This window comes from Pinus tabuliformis, chromosome 2_1 (assembly GCF_031772625.1).
Source record: "Pinus tabuliformis cultivar Carrire ecotype Pingquan chromosome 2_1, CPIR1, whole genome shotgun sequence".
Classification (NCBI taxonomy): domain Eukaryota; kingdom Viridiplantae; phylum Streptophyta; class Pinopsida; order Pinales; family Pinaceae; genus Pinus; species Pinus tabuliformis.
In genome coordinates, this window is record NC_142299.1 from 71,368,872 (window position 1) to 71,392,516 (window position 23,645).

The 23,645-nt window shown below is 41.0% G+C and overlaps 1 protein-coding gene across 1 annotated transcript in view; it reads left to right on the plus strand.

Annotated features, from left to right (window-relative positions):
* The window catches only part of DML1 (demeter-like 1), a 291,074-nt gene that overhangs the window by 88,132 nt on the left and 179,297 nt on the right, over positions 1-23,645 (plus strand). The window contains exons 8-10 of the mRNA XM_089400383.1: positions 8,931-9,022; positions 9,140-9,208; positions 9,826-9,862. Of these exons, the coding sequence (XP_089256509.1) occupies positions 8,931-9,022; positions 9,140-9,208; positions 9,826-9,862 (198 nt within the window). The remainder of the gene's footprint in view (positions 1-8,930; positions 9,023-9,139; positions 9,209-9,825; positions 9,863-23,645) is intronic.

Consider the following 23,645-nt stretch of genomic DNA (forward strand, 5'->3'; position numbering starts at 1 on the left):
TTTATAGATGATTCTCACCTTATCTCAATTAACACTGATCAATTAACCATATTCCCTAAGTTTAAACTTAGGAAATATTTAAAAATCGACTAATAATTTATTTGAGACACTTCTAGGTAGAATTTTTAGAAACGCTTTCTGGGTTATGGAAAACCCATGTATTCTATCTTCTCCACAAATTTTGCGACTAGAACACATCAAATGCTACAAAATCTAACACCACCCTCTTGTAATGATTGTTAAAATTGGCAACTAGGGCAAAACTTCATGTGGGTCATCTTATTCATGGTTAATAATATTTTTATTAGATTCCTCTCATCGAGAGGTGTAGGATTGATATAAAGATCATCCGATTCCGATAAGTATTCATGGAGATATGAATTTATTTTGATTATGGAATTATTATCAAGCCGACCTACAAGTTGTAGGCTCAGAAGCCCAACAGTCGCATCTATTCAAACACGAACATTGTGTATAAATACAAGAGGACTTTTCCTCATTTGGACTCACTCATCTCATCACATCTCTCTCTCTCTCTACTACGCAGAAAAGAGTCTCTTCTCTACTGCGCAGAAAAAGGTCCCTCCCTCACACATGTGAAGCCGGAAGCTGCTGAAACTGACGCTGCAACTGCAGAAGTAAAGATTGACCTACGTGGACTAGAAGATCTCCTCATTCGAACCTCCTCTGAAATCTGCGACTTTTGGTGTCGGAATGAAGTCAATCCGACAGACGGTTTGCAAGCTATCGACTGCCCTAGTTTAAAGCCGAAAGCTACCGAAACTGAAGCTACAACTGTAGAAGTAAAGTTTGACTTGTGTGGACTAGAAGATCTCCTCATCTGAACTGCACTATAGGTTCATCTGAACCTCCTCTGGAAGCCGCAACTTTCGGTGGTGGAGTCAAGCCGAACCGACGACTGGTTTGTGAGATATTGTCTGCCCTAGTTTGATGATGAAGCCGCTAATGCTGATGCTGCTGATCTAGGGTTTGCTATTGCTGATATAAATCAAATTTATTGTACTATTTCTCTCTGTTGAATTATTGAAGATAAAGGAAGATTTGATCAAAGGGTTTCCCTACACATTGTGGGGTTTGTCCCTGGATAGCCGCCACATCTTGTGTCTCTTGTCTTCGCTTGTTTTCTGTTGATCGCTTAATGTTCTATCTGCACTTTACTTTATGTACATGTGATTGCTAATCTATGGAATATAATAAGAAAAAAAAGTAAACTGTTATAAGCATAGAACATACGATAACTTAACATGGGATCAGAGCTGAGGTGAAGACAAAGCCCGAGCAAGAGCAACTGCAGTCACCGAAGAGAAGATTGGCAAGGCTATCCTAAAAGAACTATCGGGTCCTCAACACTCTTTCCTGCCGAAGAAAAGCTCCGTGAGAAAGCTGACTATCACGGATGGAAGATGTCTATCGATCTAACCCTAGAAGATCAAGGAGTGTTGGACAAGCTCCGTGAGAAAGCTGACTATCACGGATGGAAGATGTCTATCGATCTAACCCTAGAAGATCAAGGAGTGTTGGACCATGTAAGAGGCAATATTGTTGAGACTCCATCAAATGCATCCGCTGCTGCTTGGAACAAATGGAAAACTGGAGAAGTCAAAACAAAGAAGATCATTCGAGACTCTATCGACAAGCACTTGGTGGCCTACATCTCTGAACTCCAAGGAAATCTACGATAGACTGTTGAGTTTATTTAAAGTTAATGATGCAAATCAAGTTTTGTTTCTTAGAAATACGCTGAGGGAAATCAAGAAGGATAAAAATGAGAGTATGCAAGCATACTTCTTAAGAATCACCGAGATCAAGAACGATCTCCTATCTATTGTGGAGACTATTACTGATAGGGAAATGGCACTCACAACTCTTAGAGGATTACCATCCGAATGGTACGTGTTCAGGACTACTCTTCTGAATAATAATGTAATTCTTGGTTTCGAGGAATTAATGGCTAGATGCATTAAAAAAAAACAAGAGTAGAAGAGCAAGAAATGCCCATGCCTAAAGGTCCTCCTGCTGCCTTTTCTTCTTATGCTAAGAAAAGAAATAATTCCAGGATTAAATCAAAAGGAAAGGCTAGACCTAAGGGTGGAAGAAAAGGACGATGTTACATATGCTATAAAGTAGGTCACTATGCAAGGGAGTGCCCTGATAAAAAGGACTCGCACTGGGACGATGATCAAAATCCCTCTGATGGCAATCAAAGGAATGACAAATTCAATAGCAAAGGTAAGACGAGAGCTGGGAATCAAGGAAGAGGACAAGCATTCAAGAAGGCTAGAAATTCCAGGGTGTATTAAATGCACCTGACCTCCGAAAGAACCTGGTGTCCATCTCAACAATGGAAGACAAAGGCTACAAGGTAACCTTCAGCGATGGCAAGGTACGTATATGAAAAAATACTGTTAAAGATGCCTTTACTCTTGGGTTTCGTGTTGATTCATTATATCGGGTCGATGGAAGTCCACTAGGTGTCATGTTTTATGACACATCTCTTCAGTCTGAACTTTGGCATCGGAGGTTTTCACCCCTGCATTATAAATCTCTACTTGGTGTAAGACAAATGGTGATAGGGATGCTCGAATTCCGAGTAGAGAAAGAAGGTGTATGTCCAAGATGTGATAAAGGAAAGCTCAAAAGGGGACCATTCCCCTCAAGCCAAAGTAAGAACTCCGATATATTATAGTTGGTTCACTCAGGCATATCTGAGGCTGGCATTAAGAGGGAGACTACTACACCACAGACTCTCGAAGAAAAGTTCACCGGTAAGAAACCTGATGTTTCTCATTTTTTGGAAGCCCTGTATATTTTCATGTGCCGAAAGAGAAAAGAAATAAATTGAGTGCATTTGGAAAGAACTTTCATGGGCTATGGTGAAAATACTAAAATCTATGTAGCCGGTCAAAGGGAAGTCGTGATTAGTCATGATGTCACATTTGACGAAGATATGGCTCTCAGCAAGGTGAACAATCTTCCGACTTTGAGGAGCTCTCAGGAAGCCGACACCAGGGAACCAAAAGAAAAGGATGATGAATCAATCCCTGATGTAGAAGAACCCATGGATCCGATTGATCCTCCTCCACATGAGCCTTCCTCTTCTAGGAAGAGGCCTTCATGGCTTAGGGGGCTACTTGATGATGCTGAAGGACATGTTGCACCCCGAGGAACCTTGCGTGAAAGTAAGAAACCTAATAGGTATCAGGGATACCTGACCATCATGAGCACGATCATACAAAATGAGCCTTCATCATTCTCAGATGCTGTCAAGCATCAAGTATGGAAGGATGCTATGACCATTATGAAGAATGATGTCTGGGAAGTAGTTCCCAGACCCCAGGACAAGACAATTGTTACTTCCAAATGGCTTTACAAGATAAAGCATGCAGCAGATGGAAGTATGGAAAAGTATATGGCTCGTTTTGTTGCTCGTGGTTTCTCACGGAAGGAAGGTATAGACTATGATATTTGCACCTGTTGCCAAATATACAACCATTCGCTTGATCATAGCCCTTGTGGCTTCACAAGGATGGAACCTACATCAGATGGATTTGAAGACTGCGTTCTTCCACGGTTCGATCAAAGAAGAGGTCTATGTGGAGCAACCCGAAGGATTTGAGATTTATGATTGAAAATCTCATGTATGCAGGTTGAAGAAGGCTCTCTATGGGCTGAAGCTGGGATTCACTAGGATTGAAGCTGAGATTCACTAGGAGTGAAGCCGATCCTAACCTTCACATTAAGGATGAAGATGACAAGCCTCTCATACTGGTGTTGTATGTGGATGACCTCTTTTTAACAAGTGCATACCCTCTCATTCACAAATCTAAGAGGGAGTTGGCTTCTGAATTTGAAATGAAGAACCAAGGACTTGAAGTGTGGCAGAAGCCAAGGGAAATTCCCCTATCTCAAGGAAAATATGTAGTGAAGATTCTGAAAATATTTTGTATGGTGGACTGCAACCCTATGACTACCTTGAGGATCTTAACTTTTAGAAGTTATATGGCAGTGATGTCGGACCAGATTTGGGAAATGCCTCTGAGTTTCAAAAACTCATTCGCGTTGATGTTCTTGGTGAACCTCCATCCAAACATATGTTTTGCAATTAGCATTGTGAGCTCATATTTGGTTGAGCCTCACTAGATTGGTGTCAAGAATCTTCTGAGATGTCTTCAGGACACAATCTCTCATGAATTGAGATACACTGCTGGAAATATGAAACTGCATGATTATTTGAATGCTGATTAGGCAGGTAGTGTGAAGGATCACTAGAGAACTTTTTAGTGTTGTTTCTCTTTGGATTCTGCTTCCATGTAATGGATGAGCAGGAAGCAGAAGTCGGTTGGCATAAGCACTATCGAGACCGGACACATATCTACAAGTATGATCCTGTATGAAGCTGCCTGGTTGGGGAAGCTCTTCAGTGAGCTGTTTGAACACATAGCACTGTGATTCATTGTAAAAACCAGAGGTGGGATTCGATTATTGAGGAATGTCGTATTCGTCGATTGCTCCAGCAGATAGACATCATCTGGGATATGGTAAGTCGATGAGCAAGGAGGCTCCATTGCATTAAGATGATGTACAGGGCTATACACCTTGTCAAAGCCCCGAGGAAAGATCTAATTTGTGAATTTCCCAAACGACTTGGAGTCGTCAAGAAACCCTTGTACAAGGGTCCTGCATGTTGCATACAGTGAGCTCGGGGAGATCTGAGGGCTTGCGGTTCTTACTGGAGCAACATACGACCACAGGGTTATTCATACTCCCTTGGTGGTGCGCACTGGAACAAGATGATTCGCTCTCTTGTGGAACAAGATGATTCACTCTCTTGTGAAACTGGATGATGTGTTCTCCATGGCAATTGTAGCAGGATTGATGTGTTCTCCAGCGAGGCCTGGATTGATGTGTTCTCCATGGCGACTGTAGCAAGATTGATGTGTTCTCCTGTGAGGCTTGGATTGATGTGTTCTCCATGGCGACTGTAGCAGGATTGATGTGTTCTCCATGGCCACTGTAGTAGGATTGATGTGTTCTCCATGGCGACTATAGCAGGATTGATGTGTTCTCCTGTGAGGCCTGGATTGATGTGTTCTCCATGGCGACTGTAGCAGGATTGATGTGTTCTCCACGGCGACTGTAGCAAGATTGATGTGTTCTCCTATGAGGCCTGGATTGATGTGTTCTCCATGGCGATTGTAGCAAGATTGATGTGTTCTCCTATGAGGACGAGATTGATTAAGTTCTCCTGTCGAGGCATCCTACCCATGCAGTCTGGGACTCATGGGAAGTACCTCTCATCTGATCAATGAGTAGGGAAATGAAGTTAGGGACCATAGTAGTACCGATGGACACATCGTTGTATCTACCGTACTCCCTATGCTAGGATGACCTCCATTGATTTGGAATCAATGATATTGGTCTGGGGCAAGTGGTAGGAGTTGTACCATACTATGACACTGACTTCGGGTCGATTGAGACTGGTCTGGGACCAGTGGTACATATTCTGAGAGTGACTTCGTGTCAGTGCAGTACTGGTCTGGGACCAGTGAGAGTGGTACATAGTATGACGCTGACTTCAAGTCGGTTGAGACTGGTCTGGGACTAGTGGCACACTCTCTGAGACTGCGATACTGGTCTAGGACCAGTGGTAGGAGTGGCACTTACTATGAAGCTGACTTCGGGTCAGTTGAGACTGGTTTGGGACCAGTGGTACGCACACTGAGACTGACTTTGAGTCAATGGAGAATGATACTGGTCTGGGACCAATGGAGTTGTACTCACTATGACGCTAACTTCGGGTTGGTTGAGACTGGTCTGGGACCAGTGGTACATACTCTGAGACTGACTTTGAGTCAGTATGATACATCCTCGATCATTTCTTCTTCTTCATAATTCGGACAAAAGCAGAGCAGAATAGATTAAAGCAGAGCAGCGCATAACAGAACAGAGTCGTACAGATCAGTACAGGGTAGATCATGACAAAGCAGAACAGGCAGAATAGAGCAGAGCAAGGCAAGGGTCAGGCTATATAGGGTAGTGCATTTGATGGATGAATAGTAACGATCGATAGACAGATTGCAGATGAAGTTCTCCCTAGTTGAGAGGGAGTGTTAAAATTGGCAACCAGGGCAAAACTTCATGTGGGTCATCTTATTCATGGTTGATAATATTTTTATTAGATTTCTCTCGTCGAGAGGTGTAGGATTGATATAAAGATCATCCGATTCCGATAAGTATTCATTGAGATATGAATTTATTTTGATTATGAAATTATTATCAAGCCGATCTACAACTCATGTAGGCTCAAAAGCCCAACAGTCCATCTATTCAAACACCAACGTTGTGTATAAATACAGGAGGACTTTTCCTCATTTGGACTCACTCATCTCATCACATCTCTCTCTCTCTCTATTGCGCAGAAAAGAGTCTCTTCTCTACTGCGCAGAAAAGGGTCTCTCCCTCGCACATGTGAAGCCGGAAGTTGCTGAAATTGAAGCTACAACTACAAAAGTAAAGATTGACCTATGTGGACTAGAATATCTTTTCATTTGAACTACGCTGTAGATTCATCTGAACCTCCTCTGAAAGCCACAACTTTTGGTGGTGGAATCAAGTCAATCCGACAGACGGTTTGCAAGATATCAACTGCCCTAGTTTGGAGCCAGAAGTTGCCGAAACTGAAGGTGCAACTGCAGAAGTAAAGTTTGACCTGTGTGGACTAGAAGATCTCCTCATCTGAACTGCGCTGTAGGTTCATCTGAACCTCCTCTGGAAGCCGCAACTTTTGGTGGTGGAATCAAGCTGATCAGACGGTCGGTTTATGAGATATCGTCTACCCTAGTTTGATGATGAAGCCACTAATGTTGATGCTGCTGATCTAGGGTTTGCTACTGCTGATATAAATCAAATTTATTGTACTATTTCTCTTTGCTGAATTATTGAAGATAAAAGAAGATTTGATCAAAGCGTTTCCCCACACATTGTGGGGTTTGTCCCTGGCTAGCCGCCACATCTTGTGTCTCTTGTCTTGGCTTGTTTTCTGTCGATTGTTTAATGTTCTATCTACACTTTACTTTATGTACATGTGATTGCTAATCTATGGAATATAATAAGAAAAAGAAATAAACTGTTATAAGCATAACATACCATAACTTAACAATGGTGCCAAAAAGACAAGATAATGGAGCAAATTCCTTCTCGAAATTTTCAACCAACTCATCCATCTATGCAATGCAACTGTTGTTGTTTGCCCCTTTCCTTTTTTCTTGTTTATACGTTGTCTGGCATAATGACCGAACCTATGACATGCAAAGCACTTGACTTTGTGAAAATTTCTAACACGAAATTCTATTGCAGTAACTGATTTGTTTCTCCTACTTATCTTCCACAATGAGTTATTTACAAAACCCTTCAGTAAACATTAAAATAAATTCTACTGCAGTTATCACATAATAGCATAGAGAACATAACAATGATATACAAGCATAAGAATCAATCACATCAACATAATTATTTTTGGATAATTGTCCTCAAAAAAACCAAATGCGGGAAAACAAGTGCAGCGGATAAAGGTTTATTTATTAATCTTCAACAACAATCTCTTTATAAAGAAGGATTCTACATAATATTGCGATACTTCTGAGAGAAACACCTGAGACAATTTTTCAGAAGTTCTGACACCCCGAAGCCTCTCTGACCTTCTCTGCGTCACTTCTGCTTGAGGCCTGTGTCAGGACTGCATCTCCAACTGCGATGTCTCTCTGATTTTCCCTCTGCACTGGCACTAGGATGCTCTACATCACCTCCTCCTCAGTGTTTGACTGATTTTGATGCCCTCCTCTTCCTTCACCCTGCAACTCTCCCTCTGAAATCGAACTCCTCCTCCTTGAGAATCGATTTGCCTCGGGTTACTGAGTCTTGCCTGATGTATCTCCAAATGACTCTCAAGTCTTCTCTTATACTTTTCCCGTTGATGAATCAATGACCGAGATTAAGTCCTCAGTGAAGGGCTAACATTAAAACAAACTTGATCCTCATCTCTTAGAAGCTTCTCACCCTATCTTTATTAATACCCATTAATATTTTTATTTTCCTAAGTTTAGAATTAAGAACCCCATTAAAAAGATTAATTATTTTAATAACTCATCATCCGGGTGGAATTTCTTCAAACGATTTCTAGATCTTGGAGATCTCATGTATTATAGCCCCTCCACAAAATTTCGGAGCTAGATCATATTTTATTCTACCCAAAATCAACAGACTTTGCTCGTGTATTTCTTCCCTTGTGAAGATGCTTCTCCACTCTAGTTTTACTTGGCTTTCCCTTGCCCTTCTTCATTTGCCCAGCAAGAGCAATGTTCTCGACATTTCCACCTTTGTACTGTTATACAATCTGGCCCAATCAGGAAGTTTATCTCTGGCCTGCCAAACTAAGAAAATAATTCAGCTCAATATGAATCATCAAGGCTTGTAACTGAACAAACTTCACCATTGGTTCTCATAGTATTTCATAAAATTCTTGCAGAGGAAAACATATGATTGATTTCAACTACTTATGTTATAACTGTTCTGTTTGGTCAACTGTTACAAATTAAAAGCAAGCACATCCCATAATTGACATCTAACAGCTTTTCCTGAAGCTTTTCAAATGCCTGTTCTTCTATTAGTTATTTTTTACGGTGCATATAACTCATGACAATCCAGGTGATGTTATAAAGGCAATATACAATCTTGGGTGCATATAACTCATGACAATCCAGGTGATGTTATAAAGGCAATATACAATCTTGGGCAACATGCTTAACCGCTAAGATGTAGATTTTCAATAGACAATCTAGAGTTACTTTACAAATGGGATCAGCACTCATGTTAACTCTCAGAAATATTCTTAAAAATATCACTGACATCAGGTTGACACAAATGTTGGTCGGATATGTGTACGGCTTGGATGGGTACCACTTCAGCCACTACCCGAATCTGTTCAGTTGCATCTTCTAGAATTGTAAGTCAGCTTACATGAGTATTTGTCAATGCACTCGTTATTGAATTCTGGCTTTTCTTTTAATCATTATGAATCATACAAGTCTTTACGACTAATACTTGTTTCCTTTCATGGAAGGTACCCTGTTTTGGAATCTATTCAGAAGTACTTGTGGCCTCGGTTGTGCAAACTTGATCAACGCACATTGTAATTTCTGATGCCTTGAGTTAATTATTTCCATAGACAAACTGCCCACACACACACCCAAATAAAATAAAAATAAAAATAAAAATTAAGGAATGAAAAGAAAGAAAGGTATTTTCGACATAATCTGCAACAAAGCAACAACTTGATCCTCTGCCATATCTCAGGGATGTTTAAGTAATATGGAAATAATAAGGATAAACCACCATCCAACAGACTATACATATAAAGAAACAAATAGGAATATCATATTTGTTTTGTTTGATCATATACCTATGTTTTTAAAACCACAAAACTTGTGAAAGGAAGATACATATACCATATATATGGTGTACCCTGTTAATGATTATGCATCATTTATTATCCCAGTGAAGCAATAATGGGTTGCTGGAACTGTACACAGCAGGTAAAAGTGTTCTGCTTTAGTTTTCTGGACAGCCTTTCCAACAAGGCTATTACAATCGATTTATATGTGAATGTTTCTAAACTTGATCATGCATCAAGGTTGGAAGGGCAGTACAGATGTAGAAGTAGCTGCATGTTTAATCAGAAGTGTGTGCTAAAGTGTTCTGCTACCTACATATGCAAGCGTTCTTATTTGCTTAATGTCTTGTGGGCAGATACGAGCTTCACTATCAGATGATTACATTCGGAAAGGTAATTAGCCACTCTATACATGGACATTATTTGTTGTGTTCTTTCCTGGGGAGAAAACAATGGCACATTTTATCGTTGTTCGCCTATATACATAATCTTTATGTTGCATACTAATAACTACTGGCAGGGAGATCATTTTATTTCCTGATTAGTTAAATAATCTTTCTTATTAAAATATATCTATCCAAAATTTGATTTAAGTAATGATAAATTTAAAACACCGCTCCATACTAGCAAAATTACAACGCTCCTGGCAATCAGTACTCTCATATTAAAATATATTGAGAGAGTTGGGCAGTCCAACAGTATATTGCGCCCTTAGATCTAAGTTTATGATGATAATAACCTGGAAGGAAACATATAATGCCCTTGGCATTGCTAACATTTAAGTGACGAAACATATAATGCCCTTGGCATTGCTAACATTTAAATAACAAAACATATAATGCCCTTGGCATTGCTAACATTTAAATAACAAAACATATAATGCCCTTGACATTGCTAACATTTAAATAACAAAGTCCACGCAGCTAATCATGCTTTGACTTCAAGCACAGGCTCTTCCATGAAACACACTCACTAGCAGGTGGCCTCTAACCACTTTCCTAGAGCATATCTAAATTCCTTTCTTCCACTCTACGAAGTTACAAGAAACGTGTTCTGTAGCCAAAAATAATTCCATGAGATCTACTACTGAGACCAGCAAGAAACCTTATTCGCGATTTTCATCCATTTCATGAATCTTACTAGGAACAGGTGAACAGCTAAATACTTTGACCTTATCTTCCGGCAATCAAAGTAATTTTTGAATAAAATGATTAAACCAGTGTCCCTGTTTATACAAGGAACATGTTCAACTTCAGGCATTTCACAGCCTGCTGATAGGAAATATTGAATCACCCTTTTTTTCCTACTTTAGCTTGCATTCTATAACAATTTAACATAGCACATGGAACATGGCTCACAATTCTCCAGAAAAAGAGATCATTCAACCATAAAATTTCTTACCGACAAACCAAACATGCACAAAACTATAACTTCCAATTTGAGTATTGTCTTTACAGAGGAAATATATAAAGAAAGCCTTGGAAATATTTATCAAATATGTCCCAGAAGTTTCCATAATTAGGGGCCTCAGAAAGCTTTTCTAGTGCAGTCAGTACAAAAATTCACTACAATATAGCTGTTATTCACATCGTGCATCTCTCTAAGCCTTTCAAATTCATACTTGTTTAATGCATCGCTGAACCTTTCAACCTCTGCTTGTTCACGTCAAAATATCTACTAGTTGAAGTTGAGAGTTGCAAGAGATCTATACAATCTCCTAGTTCCACAACTATTCTTTGATGTGATAATAATCAATCTCAATGTGCTTGATCGAAAACACAGGATTCTTTGGGAGTTAAATAACACTAATTATCATGAAATAGTGTGCCATGAGTTTTGTTACCTCCCTGAATGAAGTGCAACCCTAGGGGCGCATAGGAGGCTTGTCCATTGTCACCACAACCTCTTTCACGCTATGCCAGTTCTTTCCCAGTGCAATAGGGGTGTTAGTAGTTACTGATGCGATTAGCAGGGTTGCAAACATCAATGCAACCTGCTATGATTGGAACACACAGGGTAAGGGGCCACTGTCACCTTGGCCAGAACCTCTGCTCTTTAGGCCCAACCTATCCTTCAAAAGTCGAAGGAGGATTCCCACTCAATACCTCAACCAACTCCAAATAAAGCTACCACCGTAAATGGGATCAAGAAGTGCAGGAGTTGATTATGAGGCTTGTCTTACTGATTTCTGTAAGTATGCAACAGAAAACTAAAAACAACAAAACACTACAAATCATATTAGATATGGGATGTTAGTACTCAAATTCAATGTAGAGAAAATATACCAACCATCTCTAGAGTTATTTTCAAGTTTGGGTCACTAGTTAGTGTGGTTACAGGACAAACCAACCTGCTTCCCTGTAAATACAAACGACAAAATCTGCAGTAAATAATGAAATGCTTGGTATAATCAGCTCCTAGCTAGGACAGGAGCAGAAGCAACTCTTCCTTTGATTTCTTCAAAGACACTACTCTTTGTATGATCCCATATGTAAGGAGTGTCTTTCTTCAAGAAGTTGTTTATGGGTTTGATGATCTCCGCAAAATTGGGTATGAATCTTCTCACAAAATTGATTTTGCCAAAGAATGAACTTGGGCATCTTTGTCCTTTGGGGGAGGAATATCTTTTGATTACCCGGATTCTCTCAGGGTCAATGCTGATCCCGTCTTTAAACACCACATGTCCAAGCAATTTACCTTGGTCGACCCCAAAGACAAACATTTTCGGATTGAGGGATATGTTGTATTGCCTACACTTCTCGAATACTTTCCTCAAATGCTTGCAATGATCCTTTCTTGCTTTGGAAGCCACGGTCAAATCATCTTGATATATTTCCATGATCTTCCCAAGGAGGTCCCTAAAAGCGAAATCCATGGCTCTTTGGAAAGTGGACCCAACGTTGAGCAAACCAAAGGGCATCCTAAGGTACATATAAGTTCCCCATGGTGTGGTGAAGGCAGTTTTCAGACCATCTTCCTCCTTCACAATAACCTGATTATACCCAGAAAAACCATCCAAAAATGACATCATTTGTGACCTGCTTATTCTTTGCAATATATTTTCCATATTTGGTAATGGGTAATCCTTTAGGCATACTTCGTAAAGATCCCTAAAACCGATGCACATCCTAATGTTTCCAGTCTTTGTGATCCAGTGATCACAGGATTGGAAATCCAGGATAAACGTCGTATGGGAGCAATAATCCCAACATCAACCATATTTTGGAGTCCTTCTTTGACGAAGGGGGCAAGCTTGGGATTCATCACAGATTTTGCTCCTTTGAGAGAGATGGTTTGTTGTATGATCTCGGAACGATAGGCTTTAAGATCATCTTAAGACCAACTAAACACATCCTTGAATTCCCTTAGCAATTTCTCGAGTTCATTCCTTTCTTCTTTGGATAACCCTTTCCCAATCTTAACTATTTGAGTGGAGATTTCAGTTCCAAGGTTAAGGTCCATTGTATCAAGTGAATCATGACTATCAGGCATGGTTATGTTGTGATCATCGCTATCAAAATGTTGCTCATTGATTAGATCCTCAATCCTTTTGACAGGTTCTTCATGATTTTGAAGGAAATCACTCATGTCATTGTCATTTTCAAAAGCAGGCCAATGGTCTTTATAGTTAGGAATGGAAGCTTTGTAAATGGTGTCGACCACACACGTTCCTAGTTTTAAGGTATTGTTGTCAATTATTGAAGAGTTAGACACTACCACAGCTAGGGCATCGACCATATAGTTGAAGGATCGAGGGACAACTCAGAAGGAAACTTCTTTGAAATCCCTTATCATGTGAGTGATTCTCTCTTTATATGGTTTCAATCTTTGATGCTTGGTGTTGGGAGTTCCTCTGATTTGCGAAACAAGTCAAAATCACCTATGATCAACAATTGTTGTATCTTTCTTTACTTGCGTAGCTTTAAGGCCTAACAATAGGGCTTCATATTCGGCCACGTTGTTGGTACAAACAAACTGGAGTCCTAAGGAAAATATCAAATATTCATCAAGGGAGAGAGAATGACAATACCAACCCTAAGCCTGCCTTAGAACAAGCCCCATCAAAGTACACTACCCAAATTCCATGTTCGGGCGAAGCTGTAACATGCTCATTCTTGAAAATCCTCCATTCCCTAAATTCAACGTTTTCCTCATTTACGTCTTCTTTGGGATTTTCGGAAGAAGCAATCATGGGGGCAAAAAATTCATCTCTAGGAATGAATGTGTAAGAATTTTTGTTCATAGGGAGGTATACACTAGACTTATCCTGATTCCTCGTTAACAGACATCTTTGGATCCTCTATTATGTGAAAATTCTATCACTGCAACAACTGATTTATTTTACCTACTTATTTCCCAATAAGTTCTTTATGAAAACCCTTCAATAAACATTAAAATAAATTATGTTGCAGATATCACACCATAATACAGAAACAATCACATGCACAAGAATCAACCACATCAACACAGATATTTTGGACAATTGTCCCCGAAAAACCCAATGCAGGAAAACCGGTGCAGTAGAGGAGGATTTTACTATTCAGCAATTCTTCAGTAAAATTAGGTGCCAAACTGGCTTACCCAACAGAGAGCAAATTCTCCAGCACTTCTCCCAGTCTCAGCGTTAGGCTTGCTAGCCTATGCGTTAACTCCTGCTTCTCTACTTCAGCACTGGGCCTCTCTGCGTCACCCAGGCAGGCCCTACAGTGATTGTGCAACTCTGTTGCCTATGCGTCTGCCTCTCTAACCTCTGCGTCGTTCTTCTATTTTGCTCCGTACTCGCTACCTCTCGCTGCTCTCGAGACCACTAGTTCGAATTTCTCAGCTAACCCCGCTCCAGAAATTGAACGGACTAGTCTCCCTCAATATGTTCTCCAACTGACCCTCAAACCTCTTCTTATACTTTTCCTGTTGGTCATTCAACGACCGAGATTAAATCTCTAATCAACAACTAAGATTAGATTTGGCTTGATACGTGACTTTTGGAACCTTCTAACCCAGTTTTATATTAATACCCATTAATATTTTATTTTTCCTAAGTTTAGACTTACGAACTCCATTCAAAATATTAATTCTTTTAATATCTCCCAAACCGGTTAGAATATGTCCAAACCATTTCTGGGTCTTGGAGATCTCATGTGCTTAAGCCTCTCCACCAATTTTCATGGCTAGCGCACATCCGATGCTACCTCAAATCAACACTCCCTCTTAGCGAGGACTGTGCTCTAGCAATACTCCATACTGAGCATCACTGACTATATGGCATCGGTACTTGAGCTGATGCTAGGCCCCCATGCCCAACATCCTCTGCACTGATGCATCCTGTACTGCTGCCCATGGCTCTGCCTCTGCCACTGCTGCATCCATATGTTAGCTCCCTCTGCATCCGTGTTGTAGCTGATCCTTCTTCCCAAAATTGCATTTGCATTGCAACCTCTTCTCATCACGCTGCATCGTGCCACTGCTCACTGCTACGGCACTGCAACATCACCCCCATTTCTGCTACTGAAATGGATTCTTTATCATCCCCATCTTTTCCCTGAAATAATCAAACTTTGTTCTTCCAAGGGCCTTGTTGAGGATGTCCCCATCTTTTCCCTGAAATAATCAAACTTTGTTCTTCCAAGGGCCTTGTTGAGGATGTCTACCACCTGTTCTCCTGTAGGAATGTAGCTCAACTATACAGCCCCTCGTTGGACAAAGTGACACTGGATATCAAAATTCTTTGACCAATCGTGAAACACTGGATTCTCAGAGAGCTTGATGCAAGTCTGATTATCACACATGATCCTGGTTGCCTCCATCTTTCTTCTGAATAGGTTCACAAGCAGTTTTCTACGCCATATGTCCTCGCACAAAGCTGTGCTTGCAAAGATATATTTTGCCTCAACTGAGCTCAGAGCTATGAATTTCTGTTTCCTAGGGCACCAAGAGGTCATTCTTGATCCAATGTTGAAACAGTTACCAGAGGTACTTTTCCAATCAACTGAATTTCCAGGGCAATCTGCAGCAGTAAATCCACTAAATCTGATATCCTTACTCATGTACAGGAGTCCATAATCGATTGTTCCCTGTATATATATCTAAGAACATGTTTGGTTGTTGCCCAGTGCACCCTCTTTGGTTCCACCAAGCACTGACCGACGATGTTGACAACGTAACAAATGTCTGGCATGGTATTGACCAGAAACATTAGGGACCCTATGAGTTGCCTGTATAAGGTGGAATCAACATCCTTGTCTTTTGATGCATCAATTTTCTTCTAGTTGGTGATCATTGGAGTAGCCATGGGTCTACAATCCTCCATCCTGAATCTCTTCAGAATTTCTGTAGCATATCTCCCTTGCCCAAGAAAGATCTCCCCCTTTTGCTGCCAAACTTCCAACCCTAGGAAATAATGCATTCGTCCCAAATCCTTCATGTCAAATTCTGTGGCTAAATTCTTCTTGTAGTCCCCGATGAGCCCGAATGATCCTGTCAGGAAGAGATCATCCACATATAACACTAAGATTAGAGGCTCATTCACTACAAGCAGATAGTAGAGATTTCTATCTGCGTCACTCTTGACAAATCCCATCTTCTGCAAGTAGCCATCAATTCGACCATACCATGCTCTAGGTGCCTTTTTCAACCCATACAAGGCTTTCTTCAATCTGCATACATGAGACCTCTTCTCATGTGTCTCAAATCCTTCTGGTTGTTCAATGTATACCTCTTCTTCTATCACACCATTCAAAAATGTTGTTTTGACATCCATCTGATGAATCTCCCATCCCATCTGTGCTGCAAGAGATATCACAGTTCTAATAGGATGTATACCTGCCTATCGGGACGAAGGCTCTTCGTAGTCAATTCCTTCCTTCTGAGCATACCCCTTAGCCACAAACATGGCTTCGTATTTTTCCACACTGCCTTCTGCAGTGTATTTAATCCTTTAGATCCATCTTGAACCTACCACCGATCTGTCTTGAGGCCTTGGCACTACCTCCTAGAGATCGTTCACCATTATGGAGTTGTACTCCTCTACCATTGCATCCAACCAAACCTGATATGAGCAGCCTCCTGAAAACTGGCAAGCTCCCCATCCTAAGCTACTAATGCCTGATATCTATCTGGCTATTTTCGCTCCCTCTTATTGTTCGTTGGTGCACCAATGAAATCCTCTGCATCTCGCAGAATCTGACAAAATTCCCTGCTCGTTCTTCCTTTGCCAACAGTGCTTCTGTTAGCTCCTCCTCCTCTCGTGATTCTTCCTGATCCGAGTAAGAATTCTTTACTTCCGTTGGTTGAAGAGGTTTGACCAACGACTCCTCTTTTCACTGTTCCTTAGAAGGCACTTCTCGAGATTTTCTGAAAGCCCTGTCCTCCATGAACTTCAAATCTTGTCGAACTACTACCTTCCTACTCCCACCTTCCTACTCCCTGGAAGATAGATTTTGTATGCCTTAGTGTTCTCGCTGCATCCCACTAGATATCCTTTCTCTGCAATTTAAAGCCCTGTCCTCCATGAACTTCAAATCTTGTCGAACTACTACCTTCCTACTCCCTGGAAGATAGATTTTGTATGCCTTAGTGTTCTCGTTGCATCCCACTAGATATCCTTTCTCTGCAATTTGATCCAGCTTCTTCCTCTTTTCCTCGGGTTGCAGCAATATGCTAAGCTCCCAAATATCCTGAAATGACTGACTTCAGGGGTCTTCCCTGTGAAGACTTTCTCTGGAATAATCTTGCCCAATGCCTGATGAGGACTTCTATTTTGAACATACACTGTCACGTTGCATGCTTCTGCCCATAGGAATTTTGGCATATCATGATCATACATCATGGCCCTAGCTACTTCTACGATAGTCCTGTTCTTCCTTTCTGTTACTTCATTCTGCTCGAGATTGTAAGGACCTGTCCACTCTCTTCTGATGCCCTCCTTAGCGCCAAAATCAATGAAGTCCTTATCGACATACTCTCCATCATTACCTAAGCGCAAAACTTTTAATTTCTTCCCAGTCAGATTCTCCACTATAGCCTTGAACTCTTTGAATCGATAGAAAACCTCATCCTTGGTTTTCAGAAAATAAATCCAAGTTTTCCTTGAGTGGTCATCAATGAAGGTGAGGAAGTACTCGGCACCACTAAGAGCTTTAGTGGACATAGGTCCGTAGATATCTGAGTGTATCAGTCCCAATACACTCTTGGCCCTGTTTTTACTTCTAGGAAATGTTGCTTTGGCATACTTTCCTAGAGCACATCCTCTGCATACATCGTCTCGTTTTGTACTAAGATCCGGAACTCCTATTACACTGTTCCTGAGAATTCTCAGAGCCCCACGGTGCAAATGTCCCATTCTTTTATGCCATAGTTCGTTCAAATCCTTGTCTCCATCACTGCCTATTAGTGCCATTTGTGATTCTAGTTGTAGTCTGTACAACCTGTTACTTTTGATCCCGATCTGCACTTTCTTTTTCCAGCTCAGGTGTTTGACATATACTTTCTCCTTGATGAAGGAACCGGCATAGCCTTTGACTTGAAGTTGTGACACATAAAGTAAGTTCATCCCCAAACCTAGTACATGCAGCACATTGGTAGCACGAAACCGCTCTCTGTTTTCTGTTTGAAAAAATATGGTACTCCTCCCTACTGGAGTACACTTTGCCTTATTCCCCATGGTGATCTGAAAATTCATCCTTTCCTCCTAATAATTTGAGAAATATTCCCGAATTCCCGTCATATGACAAGAGGCTCCATTGTCTATATACCATGAGTTTTGATCCATGAGTTTTGGACCATTCTAACCCAGTTTTATATTAATACCCATTAATATTTTATTTTCCGTAAGTTTAGACTTACGGACTCCAATAAAAATATTAATTATTTTAATATCTCCCAAACTGAAACTTAAGGACTCCATTAAAAATATTAATTATTTTAATATCTCCCAAACTAGTTAGATTTTGCCCAAACCATTGCTTGGCATTGGAGATCTCATGTGCTTGGCATTGGAGATCTCATGTGCTTTAGCCTCTCCACCAGTTTTCATGGCTAGAGCCACATCCGATGCCACCCCAATTCAACACTCTCCAGACCACTAGTTCGAATTTCTCAGCTAGCCCCGCTCCAGAAATCAAACTAACTGGTCTCCCGCAATGTGTTCTCCCATGACCCTCAAACCTCTTCCTATACTTTCCCGGTCGTTGAACCGTTCGTCCTTCAACGACCGAGATTAAATCTCTAATCAATGGCTAAGATTGGATTAGGACCACCGAGATTAAATCTCTAATCAATGGCTAAGATTGGATTAGGACCACCAAGATTAAATCTCTAATCAATGGCTAAGATTAGATCTGGCTTGATCAATGACTTTTGGAACCTTCTAACCCAATTTTATATTAATACCCATTAATATTTTATTTTTCCAGAGTTTAAACTTACAAACTCCATTAAAAATATTAATTATTTTAATCTTTCCCAAACCGAATAGAATTTGTCCAAACCATTTCGGGGTCTTGGAGATCTCATGTGCTTTAGCCTCTCCACCAATTTGCTTGGCTAGAGCACATCCGATGCTACCTCAAATCAACATATTAGTCGCTTGGACACGATCATTCCCCATGTACGATTCATTTCTACTATGACTAAATTTACGGTGAATTTTTTTTCAGGGTACGTATGAAAAAAGACTTTCTTCCCTTCCACTATCCCATGTATACCTTGAATTCGTGATAATTCAAAACCAATTTGTTCGTGCACTCTCTAGAAAGTTTGACTCCAAGTTTCCTCATTATACTCAAGGGCTATCCCATGTACCTTGAATTCGTGATAATTCAAAACCAATTTAGTCATTTAGTCGTGTACTCTCTGGAAAGTTTGAGTCCAAGTTTCCTCATTATACTCAAGGGTATGATGTTGAATGGGCTCCCAGAATTCAAAATACAATTCCTCAAGGTGTGACCATTGATTCCAAGAGAAATATAGAAAGCGTCATGCATATCCAAGGCCAAGCTGAGGAGAAGGCTCAAGGTAGCTAGGTCTGAAGGCTTTCCTTTGCAACATTTTCTTCTCCTCTTGTTGATTTCAGGCAATGTCTCTTTTTCATGAAGAGATAGGTCTTCACCATTTGTGGGAGTGCCAGGATCATCAATTTGTACCACATTGATGTAGGTTTGCTTTATAGCTTAATTGAGGTCAAAGGTGATGTCTTGAGCCTGGAGAAGGTGAATAGGTTTCTTATTTCTAACATCAAAGGCCAATTCCCAGAGAAAGCATTGAAGTATGCAGCTAGGGTTGAATTTTGCAATGGATTCATTTTCATTATAGGATGTACCATATGCCCAATATTCGAAATTTGATAGATGCCCTTGGGGTCCCTCTTGGTGAACTTTGGCCTATCTAAGCCTTCAGCAGGAGGATGAAGAAGAGCCCTCTTATCACCGCAAGGAACTCTCCTAGGTTGTATATCAGAGATGCTCCAGAACATTACAAACTCAACAAAATGTTGGAAAATGGTGGTTGAATGAAAAAAATGCTGCATATTCAAACCAGATAACCACTTCTACTGTGCTTAACCCCAAATATGGGTGGACACCCCCAGACTACAAGGCTTTAGACCACCAAATACTCACAGTTTTAAGGAAAATGTGATGATGGAGAATATTGATCACACAAGGAAATGCACAAGAGCCTGTGATGGCTAGCTGCAACCAGTTAAAAAGTTTGTAAATCTATTTCTTAATGCACAGACATAATGACAACTCTCTAGCATTAAAACAAAGAAACCTGCATACAAATTCAATGATACAAGCTAGATTCTAACACAAAGGTGGGATGACAGCCTCTCTAATGCTAAACACGAAGAGCACATCAAAAATACATAACAGGCACAGCCTGGAACAAAGAAGAAGTGGAAAGTGAACAATTAACAACAAAAGAAGCTTACATTAGCTGAAAATGAAGTCCAGACGCTGCAGGTTTCCACAGTAGTTACAGTGTCCAGAAGTTGAACCTTACATCAAAATAACATTCACCAACCATCCACCTCTTGATTTTGGGTATATATAGAGATTATTTACAAAATTGCCCCGCTATGTATTACATGAGAAGGGGTCATAATGGACCACCTAACAAATTAATTCTCAGATATGGGCTTTGCTGAAATCTAAGTGTTTTAATGAACAAAATCAGCCTTTTCTGATGCTTTGTCCTCGTCTGAGTAGGTGGCATATAATATGGAAGATGCTCCATCACTGATAAATGGTTGAACTGCTCGAGAGTGTCCTTTTTGTCCTTCGGCCATTCTATTGGTTAATTGCAGTTGTTGAAGCTTTATTACGCAGGGTACAGGTAGCTGGCCTCCTTCCTTCTCCGGCAGTAGAGAGCAGTCGGGCGTGATACAGGCAGTATGGCGGGAGCAGGCCGAACAGAAGAACCAATCTCAGCCATCGGATCGCACAGATTAACGGTGGAGATCGCTAGATGAGGAGTATCGGGAGTTAGCGGACGGGTGAATGTGGGCCGTCGGATCGTGAAAATGAACGGTGGAGATTACTTTATGCAGGCTATCGGGAGGTGACATGGATGGAGCAACAAGGGCCGTCGGATCTGGATGCGGCAGATCTGACGGTTGACGGAGGCGGAAGATGCACGGTGATTAACGGGCGGGAGAACAGCGGTTTCGGGCGGCAGGCGGTTTCCCCGCACCGCTTACCTGGGCTCGGTGGTATCTGTATACGATGGCGCGATCCCGTAAGATCACGACGCGTGGCAGACAAAAACCACCGCCCCCGCGGGTTAACGTGTGCGCAGGTCGCGCGATCGGGGGAAGCGTCCACCATTAGATCTCGCGATGGACGTGATCAACGGCGGAGAGGTGAATGATGTTTAACGCGCGAAGACAAAACTGTGGTGGCGGGGACCGTTGGATCAGGACGATCAACGGTGGGGATTAAGGCGAAGGTTTACGAAAGCGCCGAGTCATATGATTGGGTTATATGGTGACTACAGTTTAGTGCTCGGGGGTCAAAAGAAAATGGGATTATGCAGAGTTTTAGAAGGATCAAACAGAGGCAACGAAATACAAGAGATTAAGCGGGAGTGACGGGGAATATAGGTTTAGGAAGGATTTAGAGGAAAATAGAAGCAGCGAGAGGTTAAGAGAGTGTAAGGGAACCGAATGAGAGGAAGGTGAAAACATTGCTGCGCGCTGCTTTCTCGACACAAACCAGCGACCAGACCTGAATTTGACCTTTAAACACTGAAGCTGTAGCAGAGCTAACAGGCCCCAAGCATGTTGGAAATACTAAGAGGAACAAAAAATTCATGCTTATGCTTCCTTTTATTGAGCACTTGGTCTAAGAATGGAGTAGGAGGTTTTTAATCCTTTCTTCGATGGTATGCCAAGATTTCGGGGCTCTCCATTCTAAAAAGGGTGTTGTGGAGATGCCAAAGGAATACCTTTATTGTCACTAAAGAATCAATTCCTTAATGATTCACTAGGGAGGTAGACCTGCTTCCTCCCCAGAAACAGCACCAAACTGTTGTCATTCAAACTACGAGAGGTGATAGGAGGGGAGTGGAGGGGATCTATACAACAACTACTAGGTCAAGGGGAAACAATGAAGCGATAGCCCACTGTCACCTCAGTTGAGGCTCCCTGCTCTTTACGAACTTTCATCGATGGGAGGAGTCTTGGTATGAGAGGAATCAAAAGAATGGATGGGTCAATGATAAGACATGAAGTGATTCCTAAAGCCTATTCACAAGAGAGGCTCAACTAGATCACTTGCTTACTTTGAAAGCAAGTTGATTGGCTCTTTAAGAAGGGCTATAGGGATGCCTAAACCGTTGTCATTCAAACTATGAGAGGTCATAGGAGGGGAGTGGAGGGGATCTATACAACAACTACTAGGTCAAGGGGAAACAATGAAGCGATAGCCCACTGTCACCTCAGTTGAGGCTCCCTGCTCTTTACGAACTTTCATCGATAGGAGGAGTCTTGGTATGAGAGGAATCAAAAGAATGGATGGGTCAATGATAAGACATGAAGTGATTCCTAAAGCCTATTCACAAGAGAGGCTCAACTAGATCACTTGCTTACTTTGAAAGCAAGTTGATTGGCTCTCTAAGAAGGGCTATAGGGATGCCTAGGCCTAAGGCTGGAGGATATGCCTTGTCTAGGGGCTTCCTAGGCTTAAGGATCCTTGTAACAAAATGGATTCTAATCGTTCCGGAATTTGAGTGGTAGAGTTGTGGGACCACAAAGAACCCAAATGGACCTAGACTAGGTCAAGGGTATAGGTCAAGGGTATGGAGTTGATCAATCAAAGAGGGGCCTGACCTAAATAGGGAAGAGAATAGAATCAAAAGGCTTATTTTCTTTTGAGAGTTGAATGTAAAGATCCAAATAAGGACACTACCCAAAACAACCTAGGGTAAGAATTGGTCTTGTGGCTAATCTCGGGATTCCATCGTCTGATTTTCTTGAAATTTGGATAACCTTTGGATATAACCCTAGCGTAGTTGTGGACAAAAAATCAAGCACTTTGGGTGGCTATAATGTAATTCGATTGATCCCCTAGATGACCTACTAGGGTTAGGCCTAGAAGGAGAAGATAAAGGCCATAAATATATTCCTTTTAAGTGACCACCAGTGGATGGATCAGTGCCTTGCCTTTGGGAGAGATGGAGTCAAGGTGAATTTGTGATTTGGAGAGACTATACCCAATCAAGGAGACTTCTAGGCAACTTCGCATGGCAATTAGGGCATGAGAGTAGCTACCAAAAGATTTTATACTTCGATGTGCAAGAAATGATGACTTATCAAGATGTATTCAATGGAAGTTAACCTCTAGGAACATTAATTCGTTATACATGACACATGTAACATATGCAACACTACAATAGATAAAAAAATTCCACAATTTTCGCATGAATTGGAGGCAATTTCAGACCTAGATAGCGAAAATCCCAGCAACATTCATGTGCCAAGATAAAAGTAAAGAATAAACATGAAAAGAGCACTTACATGTAAAACAAGTATAACCAATCATCAAATCAAGACAAATTTGAAGCCCAAGATCAAGAGAATAGTATCCAAACATCAAAATTCATCCTTGAAACCAAACTCATCCACGAAAAGGGAATGCAAAATTCTCACAAGAGCTACTAATCCCAAACAAGTGATGATGGG